The sequence below is a fragment of the Podarcis cretensis genome (genome assembly GCF_951804945.1).
Source record: "Podarcis cretensis genome assembly, chromosome: 5".
Classification (NCBI taxonomy): Eukaryota; Metazoa; Chordata; class Lepidosauria; order Squamata; family Lacertidae; genus Podarcis; species Podarcis cretensis.
Genome location: NC_137174.1, coordinates 10,027,350 through 10,041,727, shown reverse-complemented (window position 1 = coordinate 10,041,727; position 14,378 = coordinate 10,027,350). Strand labels below are relative to the sequence as shown.

General features: G+C 44.2%; 1 protein-coding gene and 1 long non-coding RNA gene across 6 annotated transcripts in view; one reads left to right on the top strand and one right to left on the bottom strand.

The window, feature by feature from the left end:
* Positions 1-14,378, top strand: part of LOC307215842 — a 69,031-nt gene that overhangs the window by 10,989 nt on the left and 43,664 nt on the right. The window lies entirely within an intron of this gene.
* Positions 1-14,378, bottom strand: part of FGFR3 (fibroblast growth factor receptor 3) — a 64,766-nt gene that overhangs the window by 13,932 nt on the left and 36,456 nt on the right. Inside the window, exons 6-11 of one of the 5 annotated variants that reach the window (XM_079975143.1) lie at positions 12,811-12,934; positions 10,555-10,745; positions 6,319-6,469; positions 2,285-2,478; positions 782-927; positions 545-666 (exon numbers count right to left, since the gene is read on the bottom strand). In XM_079975143.1, coding sequence (XP_079831269.1) covers positions 545-666; positions 782-927; positions 2,285-2,478; positions 6,319-6,469; positions 10,555-10,745; positions 12,811-12,934 — 928 coding nt within the window. Of the gene's footprint in view, positions 1-544; positions 667-781; positions 931-2,284; positions 2,479-5,170; positions 5,316-6,318; positions 6,470-10,554; positions 10,746-12,810; positions 12,935-14,378 lie in introns of all 5 variants that reach the window. The other 4 variants (XM_079975144.1, XM_079975145.1, XM_079975146.1 and 1 more) reach the window with 4 other exon arrangements.

Below are 14,378 nucleotides of genomic sequence, written 5' to 3'. Positions count from 1 at the left end.
CACAACAGAAATAATATTAATAATGTTAATATAAGACTTCTGGTTGAAGGATGAGGAGAGCCACCAATCTGAATTAAATTATTCCTGCACCCCATACACTCATAGCTGTCAACCGTCCCTTATTTGGCGGGAAACTCCCTTATCCCAGCACCGTGTCCTTCTGCTGTCCCTTATTGATGATGTCCCTTAAATTTCCTGTGTTTCAAGTCATTCTTAGACTCCTTAGACTCCTTATTGGATGAGCAACGCAGCCAAGCAATGCAGTTGGAGCCTCCTTCCTCCCTGGCCGGCAGGGAGGGAGGAAGAGGAGCTGCTTCCTTTGAAACCCGGGAAATTTAAGGGACATCATCAATAAGGGACAGCAGCGGGACACGGCGCTGGAATAAGGGAGTTTCCCGCCAAATAAGGGACGGTTGACAGCTATGGGCAGGAAACCTGGGAGAAACCAATGCGGAGGAACCCAGGGGAGGGCTGAAAATCAGGAAAAATATGGAGAGCAGAGGGACGTGGGCGTCTAGTTCTTGCCATTCTCTGTTCTCAGTACCTTTCAGCATCTTGACAGCGACAGTGATAGGCTTGTTCGGTTTCTCTTTATCGATCCCCATTGCTTCTGCCATTACTACTTGACCAAAGCAGCCTTCACCCAGTGGCTTTCCTAGAGTTAGGCTGAAGCAAAACACACAAGCAAAGACGTCAGCATGTAACTTGGGATGCTGTATGAAAGGTGGTATATTAAAGACCTAAATAAGAGTCAACCAGCTCAAAACTACATTTTACTCACCGAGATCTTGCCAGTTCCCACTTCGGGTCAGCAGGCAGCTCAAGCTCTGAGACGTTTGCCAGCATTGGTCCATCACTGGAGGAAAGGCGGGTGATCCTGACTAGAGGAGTATTAGAATTCATGGAGGAGTTGGACTCCAAAGATACCTGCTTGAATACAGCAAATGAGGTGTTATTGCCAACAGCTTCTATTAGAAAGCATATAAGGTCATAGAAAGAGAATAGCAAAAGGGCATTAGCTGAAGAATCTTTGCTTCATTCAATAATCTGCAATATGGACACACGGTTCTTCCTCTCTTAATATGCAAATGTCAAGCTCATAAAAAGGTAAAGGTAAAGGGACCCCTGACCATTAGGTCCGGTCGTGACCGACTCTCGGGTTGTGGCGCTCATCTCGCTTTACTGGCCGAGGGAGCCGGCGTACTGCTGGCCAGCATGACTAAGCCCCTTCTGGCGAACCAGAGCAGCGCACGGAAACACTGTTTACCTCTCCGCCGGAGTGGTACCTATTTATCTACTTGCACTTTGACGTGCTTTCGAACTGCTAGGTTGGCAGGAGCAGGGACCAAGCAACGGGAGCTCACCCCGTCGTGGGGATTCGAACCGCCGACCCTCTGATAGGCAAGTCCTAGGCTCTGTGGTTTAACCCACAGCGCCACCCGCGTCCCTCATACTTTGTTTTAAATCAGCACGGCTCCCAAATTCTGCAACGGTGTTTAGCTATCTGACAGGGGAAATAGCTGCAACATGCAGACACACAATATAATTTGTCTCATCTAACTGGAGTGAATCTGTTAACTCTTGGACATTATCAGCCTGCGAGAACCTCGGTCTGCTCCTCAAGCCATCTACCTCTGCCAATGGAGATTCTATTGCTTCCCATCAAAGATCTCCCCACCTGAGAAAACATTTCCAGTGTATAGGAAAAACACATAGCCCAAGAGTGAGACTCCACACTTCCGCTTTCCCAAGACTTCATTGTTAGAGAAGTCACCACTTTTGACTCAGCTAATGCAGCAATGACTGAAGCTCGAACAAAGGAGAAACAAACGTCTAGCAAATGGAAAATTGCCCCCTTCAAGATCTGCCATCTCCCACACCAGTTGAGCCTTGACCTTCCCTGTGCCTCCAGTTTCTCTTGCTAGCACAGAACTATGCCAACATGAAAGGTCTATGCCTTTTTCTCAGCCAGCAGGTCTGTTTAACACACTATATAAATGTCAGACCTTAGCAGAACCAGATAAAGAAAACCAGGATCTATAAACCAGAACATTTTAAATCACCACCAGATTTTCAGGCCATATTTTATACACTTGTTTTGTTTTTAAATCATGAAAACAAAGATAAAATAGGTGGATGAAACCATTTTCTGCTAACAGCGCTCAAAGATCTCACTTACAGCTTCCAGAGACATATATCACCAGGGCAATTTCTGATCTAGACAGAAGATTGCAAAGGGGAAGGAAAGATATAAGGAAGGAATAGGAACCTTGTATCTACTTTCTGTTACCTGTCTCTTGAGTGGGAACTTGGAGACTTTCTGAACAGTAGTGGTGCTAATCGGTTTTTTGGAGGGCCTTTTAATTCTATAGATAACCACCACCACGGCCACCAAGATGAAAAGAACAAAGCCAGTCCCATAGCTGAGGATGCCTGCATACAGGGAACTGGAATCGTCCACAGCAACTCGCTTTTCCGCTGCAGAGTAATAGAGATATGTTAGGAATCTGAATGGGAGACAGGCAATTCAATTTAGACAATACCTAGCAAATCTGGACCACACACCCCAAACACCCAGCAAAGTGTATGTTCTCCAGCACAATGCCTTGTGCGGTACAGTAGATATCTTAGGGGCCATGTGCAAAACCTAATATTCTACAGAATGCCTGTGACATCCCAAAAGATAAAGAGTTGTCCTTCAAAGCCCTATACGGCCTAGGACCCTCGTACCTACAGGACCGCCTCTCCTGGTACGTCCCACAGAGGAACTTACGGTCTTCAAACAAAAACATCTTGAAGGTCCCAGGCCACAGAGAGGTTAGGCTGGCCTCAACCAGAGCCAGGGCCTTTTCGGCTGTGGCCCCGATCTGGTGGAACACTCTGTCACAAGAGACTAGGCCCTGCGGGACTTGACATCTTTCCGCAGGACCTGCAAGACAGAGCTGTTCCAGCAGGCCTTTGGCTAGGGCATAGCCTGACTCCCTCCTTTGGCAATCCTCACAGAACTTCTAGCCCAATGGTTGCCATTAATTTGATTGGAATTAATTTTATAATTAATTTTATAATTTATAATTGATTTTAGAATGTTTTATCATTTTACTGTTGTTAGCCGCTCTGAGCCCGGCTTCAGCTGGGGAGGGTGAGATATAAATAAATTTTATTTTTATTATTATTCCAATCAGTTTCCACAAAACAATTGAGCGGAACTAGGTAAGTGTGGCAAAATCAAATATGTTTATGTGCTTAAAGTAATGTTCTGAATCTAAGTGCCACAAAGGTTTGTCACGTTGTTAAGAGGGGTGAACAGATCAACCAATTTAATTTCTGTGTCAGTTTTGCAGCAATTTGTTCTGTCCCCCCCTAGATAAAAAAAAAAATCATGGGGGAAAATATGTTTTACATACATTATTTCCCTGAAATATGTATTTTTAGTTAGCCATATTGTATGCCTGAAGAATCTTGAATAGATAGTTTGGGTTTCCTAAAGGCACTGTAAGTCGTGCATTAGTATTTGGTTCAGTTGCAATAATACATAAGTAAAACAGAAGGGCTTAAAGTTGGCTGGTTGGCTGTTTTTTTTCAAACAAACTCCGGTTTCTTCAGTCTTGCTTGGAAATCTATAGAGTTTCTAGGACTTAAACACCAAGCATAGGCTGATCGTGTAAGACAATTTTCATTTAGCCTTGTTCTTTGTTTCACACCGTTTGTTAATGAAAGTTTACCCCATGGAATACCTGGTTTTTGTACGTGGCCCGTAAGATATGTAACTCAGCCTGTTATATGCAGAGTGCACATTGAAATGCATCTACCCTCTCCACAACTCCCTCCCTATTAACACACAAACAAAACTTCTATTACTGATACACTTAAAACTCCCATATGCTCCAGATCATTGGACTATCCAAGTCTGTTTAAGCAAAAATAAAGGATTGTGTCCTGGGACATTGAAAAGCACTCTACTGTTCTGCCACATGTGGGACTGAGTTAATGAGTGGCTGTGCTGCCAGGCGCTGATGGGAAATGTAGTCCCAAACATCTGGAGGAAACCAGGTTGGGGGAATGCTGTCATGGATCCTGTTTCATTACTCAGTAATAAAATGGGTAGAATACTGAGCCCGATTCTGAGGTAATCATCACCACCAGAATTTAATAAAATTGTCTATAAAAAGTTTCTGATAGGTTTTTGTAGAAAATGCTTTTCAAGGTAAGAGACACAAAGCATTATTTACTAATAAAAGTATTCATACAACGCCAGTTCGTACAATACAATATGGCGGTGTACAGCAATATAACTTAAAACACCATGAAAATAGTAAAAAATAATAATTGAAATGACTGGTTGATTAAAATAATAATGTAGAGTTACACAGGCCTATCTACATAGAAAGGTCTTCAACAGATTTGTTTGTGCCGGCCAAATCTCTACTAGAGAAATCATATACTGCTCCTGGGGTGAAATGGTACCCAATAAACTCTATGGTATTTAATGAAAATGAATTTACAGAGCACATGTTCTCAATTGTTGTCATGATGTGGCATTCATTCGTAACAGAGCTTCAACATTCCCACCCAACAGAAGCCTACAGGTATTAGAAAGATTGGTGATTGTGGAGTGGAAGCATGAGAGATTTTGTTCAGCAATAGTTAGCCTCCACCAAGAACATTATGGGAAATTAGCTGTCAATGCTATAGGCTGTACTGTGTAGGATATATGACATAGAAGGGCCTTGGTGTTCTCCAAAACTAAATACGGACCCAATCTAGCCAAAGAAGCACTTCTAATTAGATTCAACGATATTAAAAGCCACCCGATTCATAAAGTCAAGATACAGAAATGTCAAATGCTTGAGCGGCACATAGTCTGAAACAATCTGGTGGTACTATGGAGGTAAAATTGTGCATCACATCTCAATAGAGGACGGCCATTTTGAGACTGAGCCATGAGCATTGCACCTGCCCACTTAGATGCAATTTCATTCTGGAGTGAGAAATCGAAGCATTGACTGCCAACTTGGTTAACAAGTTACATATCGCAGAAAAGGTGACGTGTGCTTCAACGCAAGCTGGCTATGAGAGTAACACTCATCTACCGCTCAAGAATTTGGCATTTCGGAAGTGGGCGCCGAGGCCCTTAAGGAAGAAAAGGAAAAAAGTGACAGAGCCGAAGTACCTGGTAATACCGTCAGCCAAGCAGTATGGTGTGTAAACCCAATAGAATTCCCAGCAAGACAAGTATATGCCCCAGCGTCCTCAAAAGTAACATTGCGTAAGTACAGAATTTCTAGCTCCTTATCTGTTTTGTTAACACCTGCTGTCTACGGAGGGAGAAAAAAAAGACACAAGATAAAGAAGGAAGGGGGGGAGGGGGAAACCCACAGGATTCCAAAGCCAAATTTCTAGAGAAGGCAACACGGATGCTCAGGCAAATTTCAAAAGCAGATTTACAATATCTGAGAGGCCAGTAGCTTGTCCTCATGCCCTACCACAACCAGTTGTTTAAAAAGCAAGGAGGTCCCTTCACCAGGCTCTTACTCTGTCCCACTAATTATGCATGCAAGCAAAAGCATAAGAATGAAAAATTTTCCTCCACATATATATGACTGTCTTTTGGTTAGTATGGCTGGGCAGGGAGACAGGGAAAGAGAGTAAGTAAGGGCAAGGAGCAAGGATAAAATGCAGTTAATGTGAGTAATGAGTTAAGCATGGGGGAAAGAGAGCTTAACTTTTAAAAATGTAAAATTGATCAGGATTTCCCCCCAACCCACCCAAACATCAAATTTGAAACCAGCGACTTGTAACTCGTTCCCCACTTCTGGTTATTTTAATCACACTTACATGCCAAATTACTGAAAGATTCCTGATGTAAGCTGGAGAAGGAATTGTCTGCCTCTTTCTCAGTTTCCGTCAGAGATCTTTCAGTTACTGGGCTGTACATTGTTTTAACTGCAGGGAAGTTTTCTCTTCCTCCCTGATACCTGAATTTGATGTGCAGGAGATTTTTAGAGTTCAACGAACAATGAAATCGGTAAAGCCTATCTATAAATTATAATAAGGTTATGAGAGTTCAGGTCGTTAACATGCAACTCGAAGCGATAAAGATGCAATGAGCAAAGTCAGACAGTCATCAATGTGGGAATTTTTCCTTTGCAACTGATTTGTTTTTTAAAAAGCATTTTATTATCTTAATATATAAGTAGTGACATCATGACATACACAGGAAAGACTACAAAATATTAATTTTTTAAACGACTAGCATCTTCAAGCGTTACAGTTCATTCTTGCAGTTGCTAAGCCTTTGGGACAGAGTCGAGGGTTTACCTGGTTTTGATTTGTCAATGTGGAGCCAAAATGATTTTTCGGCTCTGCCTACGAAATTGTTGGCTCTACATAGATATTCGCCTTCATCTTGTTCTGTCACTTTAGACAAATTTAGGAAAGCATCGGCTTCATCGTTTGCACTGATCAGAGACTGCAGAATAGACAGAAACCTCAACTTCAGTAAACCAAACAATATCTCTGCATCACACATTAGACAGACAGGACTGAATTTCTGCTTCTTGGCTCTTCTTTAAACATGTACACATTACTTGACCAAAAGGGACTCTCTGATTTTGCTAAGGAGCCAAATTCCGCGTCCTGTCCCCACCACCCCAAACCGGAGTTTCTTTCTTTCATTTTTTAAGCAGCTTGTGAAGCTGCTCATTTGAAAATTTTCTTCGGCTGAAGGTCCTCATTTTTAAAAATGAGCTCCCTTCAATTTGCTGCAGTTTTCAGAGTTTACTTGCACCTGACAAGCCAGTAAGTGTTGCAGCTACTAACAGAGATTTCCTTTCACGTTCACCTGGGGGACCAGGGTTACAGTGGTTAAAAGAGGGATAGCCAATACAGTGGTACCTCGGGTTAAGTACTTAATTCGTTCCGGAGGTCTGTTCTTAACCTGAAACTGTTCTTAACCTGAAGCACCACTTTAGCTAATGGGGCCTCCTGCTGCCACCGCCGGAGCCCGATTTCTGTTCTCATCCTGAAGCAAAGTTCTTAACCTGAAGCACTATTTCTGGGTTAGCGGAGTCTGTAACCTGAAGCGTATGTAACCTGAAGTATATGTAACCTGAGGAACCACTGTACTGATGAGTCTTCAGCTCCCATTACTGAATGTTGGCTACCCCTCCCTGAAGGATCATCTTCATGCTGATTTGCTCGTTATTTGCAAATATCCTTAGCTGGCCAAATCTAGCCAAGACACAGGTTGTGTCACACAGACTAAAGCGAAGAATGAAAAGGAATCCATCTTGGTCAGACTTCACGAACCTGGAGACCCTCAAGATGGACTCCCAACGGACTTAATTCAGCTCTGTGATGTCTGGGGCTTATGGGAGTTGTAGTCCAAAATATTTAGAGAGGTTGCCAGGTTGGTTAAGGCTGTGCTAGAAGCCCGTGGCAGTGATCGTGGTTTAGGCAGGGGGGAAAACTCAGCAAGTGTCTGGGATTCACTGTGGGCCTGGGGAATGGTTCAATTTGCCTGCTTCACTTGCACCCAGGCTGCTGAGTGATCTGCCAAGGTCCTGATGTTCTGCTTGCGTAACGATCATGAGATCTTCACGATCTTCCAAGAGAACAGTACTTGCTTGGATGCCTCGAAGGTATGTCAGAAATGTAGTTTTGCTAGAGCTGGACACGAAGAGCTGAGAAAGCCAAATGCAGGCTCACAAACACAAGCAGATGGAGCTATGGGCAGCTATAAAAACTGTATCCCGTTCTCATGCATATTTTGGGGAGCACAGTTGCCCCTTCATTTTTAAAGAGGGATCTCAGGATCAGTTGGAGACTGCTGCCCCACCCCGTGGATACTTGCCTATGCAGTGTTTTAAGGATCCATATTATCTCGCCTTTTATCATTTATCTGCTGAAGTATTACCGTATTTTTCGCTCCATAAGATTCACCTGACCATAAGACGCACCTAGTCTTTAGAGGGGGAATGCAAGAAAAAAATATTCTTTAAAGGGAGTGCTGAGCAGAGCCTGTATACATCTCCTCCTGCGATGAGGCTACATTTTAATATTTTAATGTTCCATTATTTTAATGTTGTATTTTATTTTTGTTTTTAAGTTTGTAATCATTCATCTTGTTTTTATTATTGCTTGTAAGCTGCTCTGAGCCCGGCCTTGGCTGGGGAGGGCGGGGTATAAATAAAAAATTATTATTATTATTATTATAAAGAGCCGCGTGGAGCGTGTGTGCGGCGCTTGCAGGCGTTTCCCTGAGGAGGGTGAAGGGCAGCCCGTCACTGATGGGCTGCCTTTCTCCCTCCTCAGGGAAAAGCCCCCAAGAGCCACACACACGCTCCACGCGGCTCCTTAAAGGGAGCGCGGCTCTTGTGGGCTTTTCCGGGAGATGGGAGAAGGGACAGAGCGCGGCTAAGCCAGAAGCTAGAACAGCGAGAGGGAGCGCTGCACAGCGATCCCTCTCGCTGTTCTAGTTTCTGGGATAGCATTGCAGCCTGCATTCGCTCCATAAGATGCACACACATTTCGCCTTACTTTTTAGGAGGGAAAAAGTGCGTCTTATAGAGCAAAAAATACGGTAATAGTTTGCACTTTCATGGAACTATATCAAGGCCATATATAAGATCATGGTTAAGTCTGCCTCAATAAAAACATCAGTAAATACTGGTTGGTTAAGGAAGGAGGGGAATCATGTTGTAAAGGCCTGCGTAAACAGCACAGTTTTCGGAAGATGAAAGATGGCAGTAATGATTCCTCGCGAGCCTCTGCTAGCAGGCAGGCCCTGCCTCACTGAAGGCTAGTAACGGCCAACGGTTGTGGGGAGCCACCAAAAGTGCCCCATCAGTGATGCTTGCTGGATGAAGAAGTTTAGTTTAGAGCACTTTCCTAGCTCCCAGTTACATAGGGACCGGTGTTCCTCTCTGTAGGTCCACAAGTCTATGCTCAGTCCACATAATTCTGGAATCCTGGACTGGATCAAGGAATGGATCTGCCATAGACATCAAAGCTGGGGATTCCAATCTGGAACCAGGTTTTGGATGGATTTGCACTCCTCCTTAAAAAGTAAATTTCCAACTTGGGGGGTTCCACTTGACATTGAAAGACAGGTGGTTGTTTTGGCTGGACTCTGCACTCTGCACTCTGTCCTACAGACCTGGCTTCCATCATCCATGCCCTAGTCACAGCTAGATTGGATTACCATGATGTGCACTGCGAGGGGCTGTTTCTGAAGAACAGCTTGCAAACTTCAACTGGACCAAAGTATATACAATTTTAACAGCCGATTATGAATTCTGTTATTTCTCCCTATCTTTTATGTTGAAATAGAGTGGTGCTTTTACATTCCATCACTCTCCATACAAACATAAAGGTAAAGGTACAGGGACCCCTGACCATTAGGTCCAGTCGTGACCGACTCTGGGGTTGCGGCACTCATCTTGCTTTATTGGCCGAGGGAGCCGGCGTACAGCTTTCGGGTCATGTGGCCAGCATGACTAAGCCGCTTCTGGTGAACCAGAGCAGCACACGGAAACGCCGTTTACCTTCCCGCCGGAGTGGTACCTATTTATCTACTTGCACTTCGAACTGCTAGGTTGGCAGGAGCAGGGACCGAGCAACGCGGGGATTCGAACCGCTGACCTTCTGATCGGCAAGTCCTAGGCTCTGTGGTTTAACCCACAGCGCCACCCGCGTCCCTCCATACAAACATACCACGTCCCTAATATGACAAGCACCATAATGCACTTTTCCTGTATATTATTTGGCAAAGGAGTTAATCATGTAGGAGAGGAAATAGGGTGCGCCTCTTGCTTGCTGGATCAGATGCTAAATCTGAAATCCTGTTACCTAATAATGGTCCTTTAAAGTAAGAATACTTATCCCTCTTTTTCATTTTCAAGTGATTCCTACCATTGTAGGGGTTTGGACTAGATGACTGCTGGTGTCCATCCCAAACATACAATTCTATGTTCTATGTTCTATGATTCTATGGTTCTATGATTCAAGTTTTTAACGTGTGTTATCCAGCTGCAATACTTACAAGGACCCTGTAAGGCAAGTTAGTATAAAATTCTCTGTTGCATGAATGCTGGGAGTTGAGGCTAAGAAGGAATGGCTTGCCTAAGACCCCCTAACAAGATCATGGCAGGAGCGAGGCTCAACCAGAGATTTCCTGACTGATGCAATCCTAACCATATCTTCTCAGAAAGTTCTATTAAATTCATTGCAGCCGACTTCTAGGTAAATGGGATTACGATTGCAGCTGCAGTCTCTTAACCATTATGCTATACCAGCTTGTCACAAGTCTGGTAGTAGCCCTACCATATTTTGGATTTTGCAGAAGATTTCCCCCCAAATGTACCTGCAAATTTGGGTGGAAATGAGAGTGATACATGGCTTTCTGCCTGCTTTTAAGGTATGTGCCTTTAGCGTCAATAATGCCCAAATCAAGAGGTTCCAGAAGTATTCGCTGCTTTGAGGCAGTGCCTCAAGAGTACAGGTCAAACTCTAGCATGCAGTGGCCATAAAGGGGATGTGTAGCTGTGTACCAACCTTTAGGACAGTGACATACGGAGTCCCATCTGGTCCATATTTGCTTCCATTGACCTCCACATGTTTCAGCCACTGGATGTGAGGCTGGGCATCGCTGTACACTTTGCACAGGAATTTAACATCACTCCCAATCACCACAGTCTGGTTAGCAGGCAAGCCTGCCTGGAGAATAGGACGGTGGGGTGATCTTTCTGCAGAAGAAAAGAAAGGAGGAATGAGCTGGCTCTTTTCCGGTAGTTCATTGGGAACCTGATATATAGAGATTGCTCTTTTGGAAAACAGTTCTTTTCTGGAAAGCCTTTGAATGCTGCTGTGTGAATTCAGTCGGAGGAAGGATTCGCTGTAAACAACTGCAGGGCAACCGATTGATGGCAAGATGATATTGGTGCTTTGACTTGTTATTCTGTACAGTGCAGAATCTCAGATTAAGCATCAGCGGTGGAGCTGTGGGTTAAACCACAGAGCCTAGGGCTTGCCGATCAGAAGGTCGGCGGTTCAAATCCCCGCGACGGGGTGAGTTCCCGTTGCTCGGTCCCTGCTCCTGCCAACCTAGCAGTTCGAAAGCACGTCAAAGTGCAAGTAGATAAATAGGTACCGCTCCAGCGGGAAGGTAAACGGCGTTTCTGTGCGCTGCTCTGGTTTGCCAGAAGCGGCTTAGTCATGCTAGCCACACGACCCGGAAGCTGTATGCCGGCTCCCTTGGCCAGTAAAGTGAGATGAGCGCCGCAACCCCAGAGTTGTTCGCGACTGGACTTAACTGTCCGGGGTCCTTTACCATTTTACATCAGCATGGCAGCATACAGTCTTGGTCTAAGCTCAGGCCATAAGAAACACAGGTATATGCTCAGCAGAATCACACAAGGAAGGTAAATTAAAATAATACTGGGCGGTGGAGGCTTTTCTCAAGGCAAAATGATTATCTCCAGGGCCAGCATCCTTGGGAGCCAGAGACAGGTGATGGCACTAAGCCCAAAATTTGACAGAAAAGCACTGAGAGAAGGGATTTCGGTTACCGGGTACTTCGTTTTACACTTCTCTGATGAATTCTGGGCTAAAAGAAAAAAGTTAAGAAGGAGGTGGCTTAACCCCCAATGGTTCCTCTGAGCACCATGGGCCCTGACATTTGCTGCATGTTGACTCCAGGCCCAGTTCTCTTGGCCACATATAGCTATAACCTAACAGCCAGAAAGAGAGAAATAACAAAAGACAGGGCTCTGCGGAGGCAGCTTCAACAAATACCCATTCAGCCTCAAGGGAATCCAAATTCTGCCATCAGAGTACGTTGCATAAGCCATATGCAAGCACCAGTCCCTTTGGACGACTGTAATGCACTGTATGGAATTAAAGAACCTCTTAAGGAATTAAAGAACCTCTTAATGAGGATGAAAGAGGAGAGTGCAAAATATGGTCTGAAGCTCAACATCAAAAAAACTAAGATCATGGCTACTGGTCATATCATCTCCTGGCAAATAGAAGGGGAAGAAATGGAGGCAGTGAGAGATTTTACTTTCTTGGGCTCCATGATCACTGCAGATGGTGACAGCAGCCACGAAATTAAAAGACGCCTGCTTCTTGGGAGAAAAGCAATGACAAACCTAGACAGCATCTTAAAAAGCAGAGACATCATCTTGCCAACAAAGGTCCGTATGGTTAAAGCCATGGTTTCCCCAGTAGTGATGTATGGAAGTGAGAGCTGGACCATAAAGAAGGCTGATCGCTGAAGAATTGATGCTTTTGAATTCTCGAGTCCCATGGACTGCAAGAAGATCAAACCTATCCATTCTGAAGGAAATCAGCCCTGAGTGCTCACTGGAAGGACAGATCCTGAAGCTGAGGCTCCAATACTTTGGCCACCTCATGAGAAGAGAAGACTCCCTGGAAAAGACCCTGATGTTGGGAAAGATGGAGGGCACAAGGAGAAGAGGAGGACAGAGGACGAGATGGTTGGACAGTGTTCTCGAAGCTACCAGCATGAGTTTGACCAAACTGTGGGAGGCAGTGGAAGACAGGAGTGCCTGGCGTGCTCTCTGGTCCATGGGGTCAAGAAGAGTCGGACACGACTAAACAACAACAACAACAATTCACTGTATGTGAGGCTGCCCTTGAATTCCGGAGGCTGCAGTTGTGCAGACTCGTGACTACTAGGCCAGTAAGTGGAAAGCCCAGCAGGAAGGAACTAAATCACGTCCACCCTCAGCTCCAAGCCACTTGAGTAACACTGTCCACCTGTTGCAAACAGGCAGTAAGAACACTTACCAAGAACATCAAGCTGGTAGGTATGCCAAATGATGCCATATTTATTCCGCACCACACAGGTGTAGTTGCCTCGATCCGATGGAACCACACTTTCCATGACAAGGCTCCACTGCTGATGTCGCAACTGCAGAGGAGGAAATGAAGAATAACCACAAATCAGCCTCCTTTGCAGGATCTATCTCAGAAGAGAGTGGAGTGAAATATGGCAAAAGGAAATCAGATTTGGAACCTGGTTGTTAAAAGTACTAAAGCAACAAGGAAGCCAAGTCAATCTCAGCTCTGATCCCATTTTAAAGACTTTCTATCAAAAGTTTAATATCCTGACGGAAACCTATTCCTATGTTGTTAAATACCGTATTTTTTGCTCTATAAGACTCACTTTTTCCCTCCTTAAAAATAAGGGGAAATGTGTGTGTGTCTTATGGAGCGAATGCAGGCTGCGCAGCTATCACAGAAGCCAGAAAAGCAAGAGGCACCGCTGCTTTCACTGCGCAGCGATCCCTCTTGTTGTTCTGGCTTCTGAGATTCAGAATATTTATTTTCTTGTTTTCCACCTCCAAAACCTAGGTGTGTCTTGTGGTCTGGTGCGTCTTATAGAGCAAAAAATATGGTATGTAGTCTGCAGCCAGTTAATGTGAGAATTAATCTCAAACAAAACTTCAGTAATTTCCTACATCAGAATGGTCAGGAAGAAGTATTTGATCACAAGCGAAACAACTCTTGAACCCCCCCCCCCAAAAAAACCCCCACTCTTCTTTTATAGGGCCCAATAAATGGGATTGCAGATTATTCACATGAACCAAGCAAACTTTTGAGGAATGAGCATTCATTTAATTCCGCAGGATGTTAATCACGGCAAATGGTTTAAAGCTAAAAGTATTACTTTGCTTTGTCGAAGTGGCAGACATGCTTCCTAGTATTTTTTGTACATACACTAGATTCAGCAACATAGGAAAATTCTCACGAAATTTGTAAATGGGCTGCAACTAGGGGTTGGGAAACATAATAATAATAATAATAATAATAATAATAATAATAATAATAATTTAATCTGGCTGGGTTTCCCCAGCCACTTTGAGCAGCTCCAACAGAATATTAAAAGCACAATAAAACATCAACCATTAAAAACTCCCCTAAACAGGGCTGCCTTCAGATATCTTCTAAAAGTCAGGTAGTTGTTTATTTCCTCGACATCTGATGGGATGGCGTTCCACAGGGTGGGCGCCGCTACCGAGAAGGCCCTCTGCCTGGTTCCCTGTAACCTCACTTCTCGCAATGAGGGAACCGCCAGAAGGCCCTCGGAGCTGGACCTCAGTGTCCTGGCTGAATGATTCAAGAACAACCTGAATCTAATAATTCATCCAAATACATGGGGGAGGGAAATACCTACAACGTTGTTCATATGCTTCAACTGTCTCACCAATATATTCAGTTTATGACAGTATCCCCGTCACATTTTGCATTCTAAAAATTATACCCAAGGAGAGAATCTGCAAAGCAGTTTGGCTATAAAGAAGCACAGACTGGAAAGGAAATTATCTATGATGTGAAAGTGGTGGATCCCATAT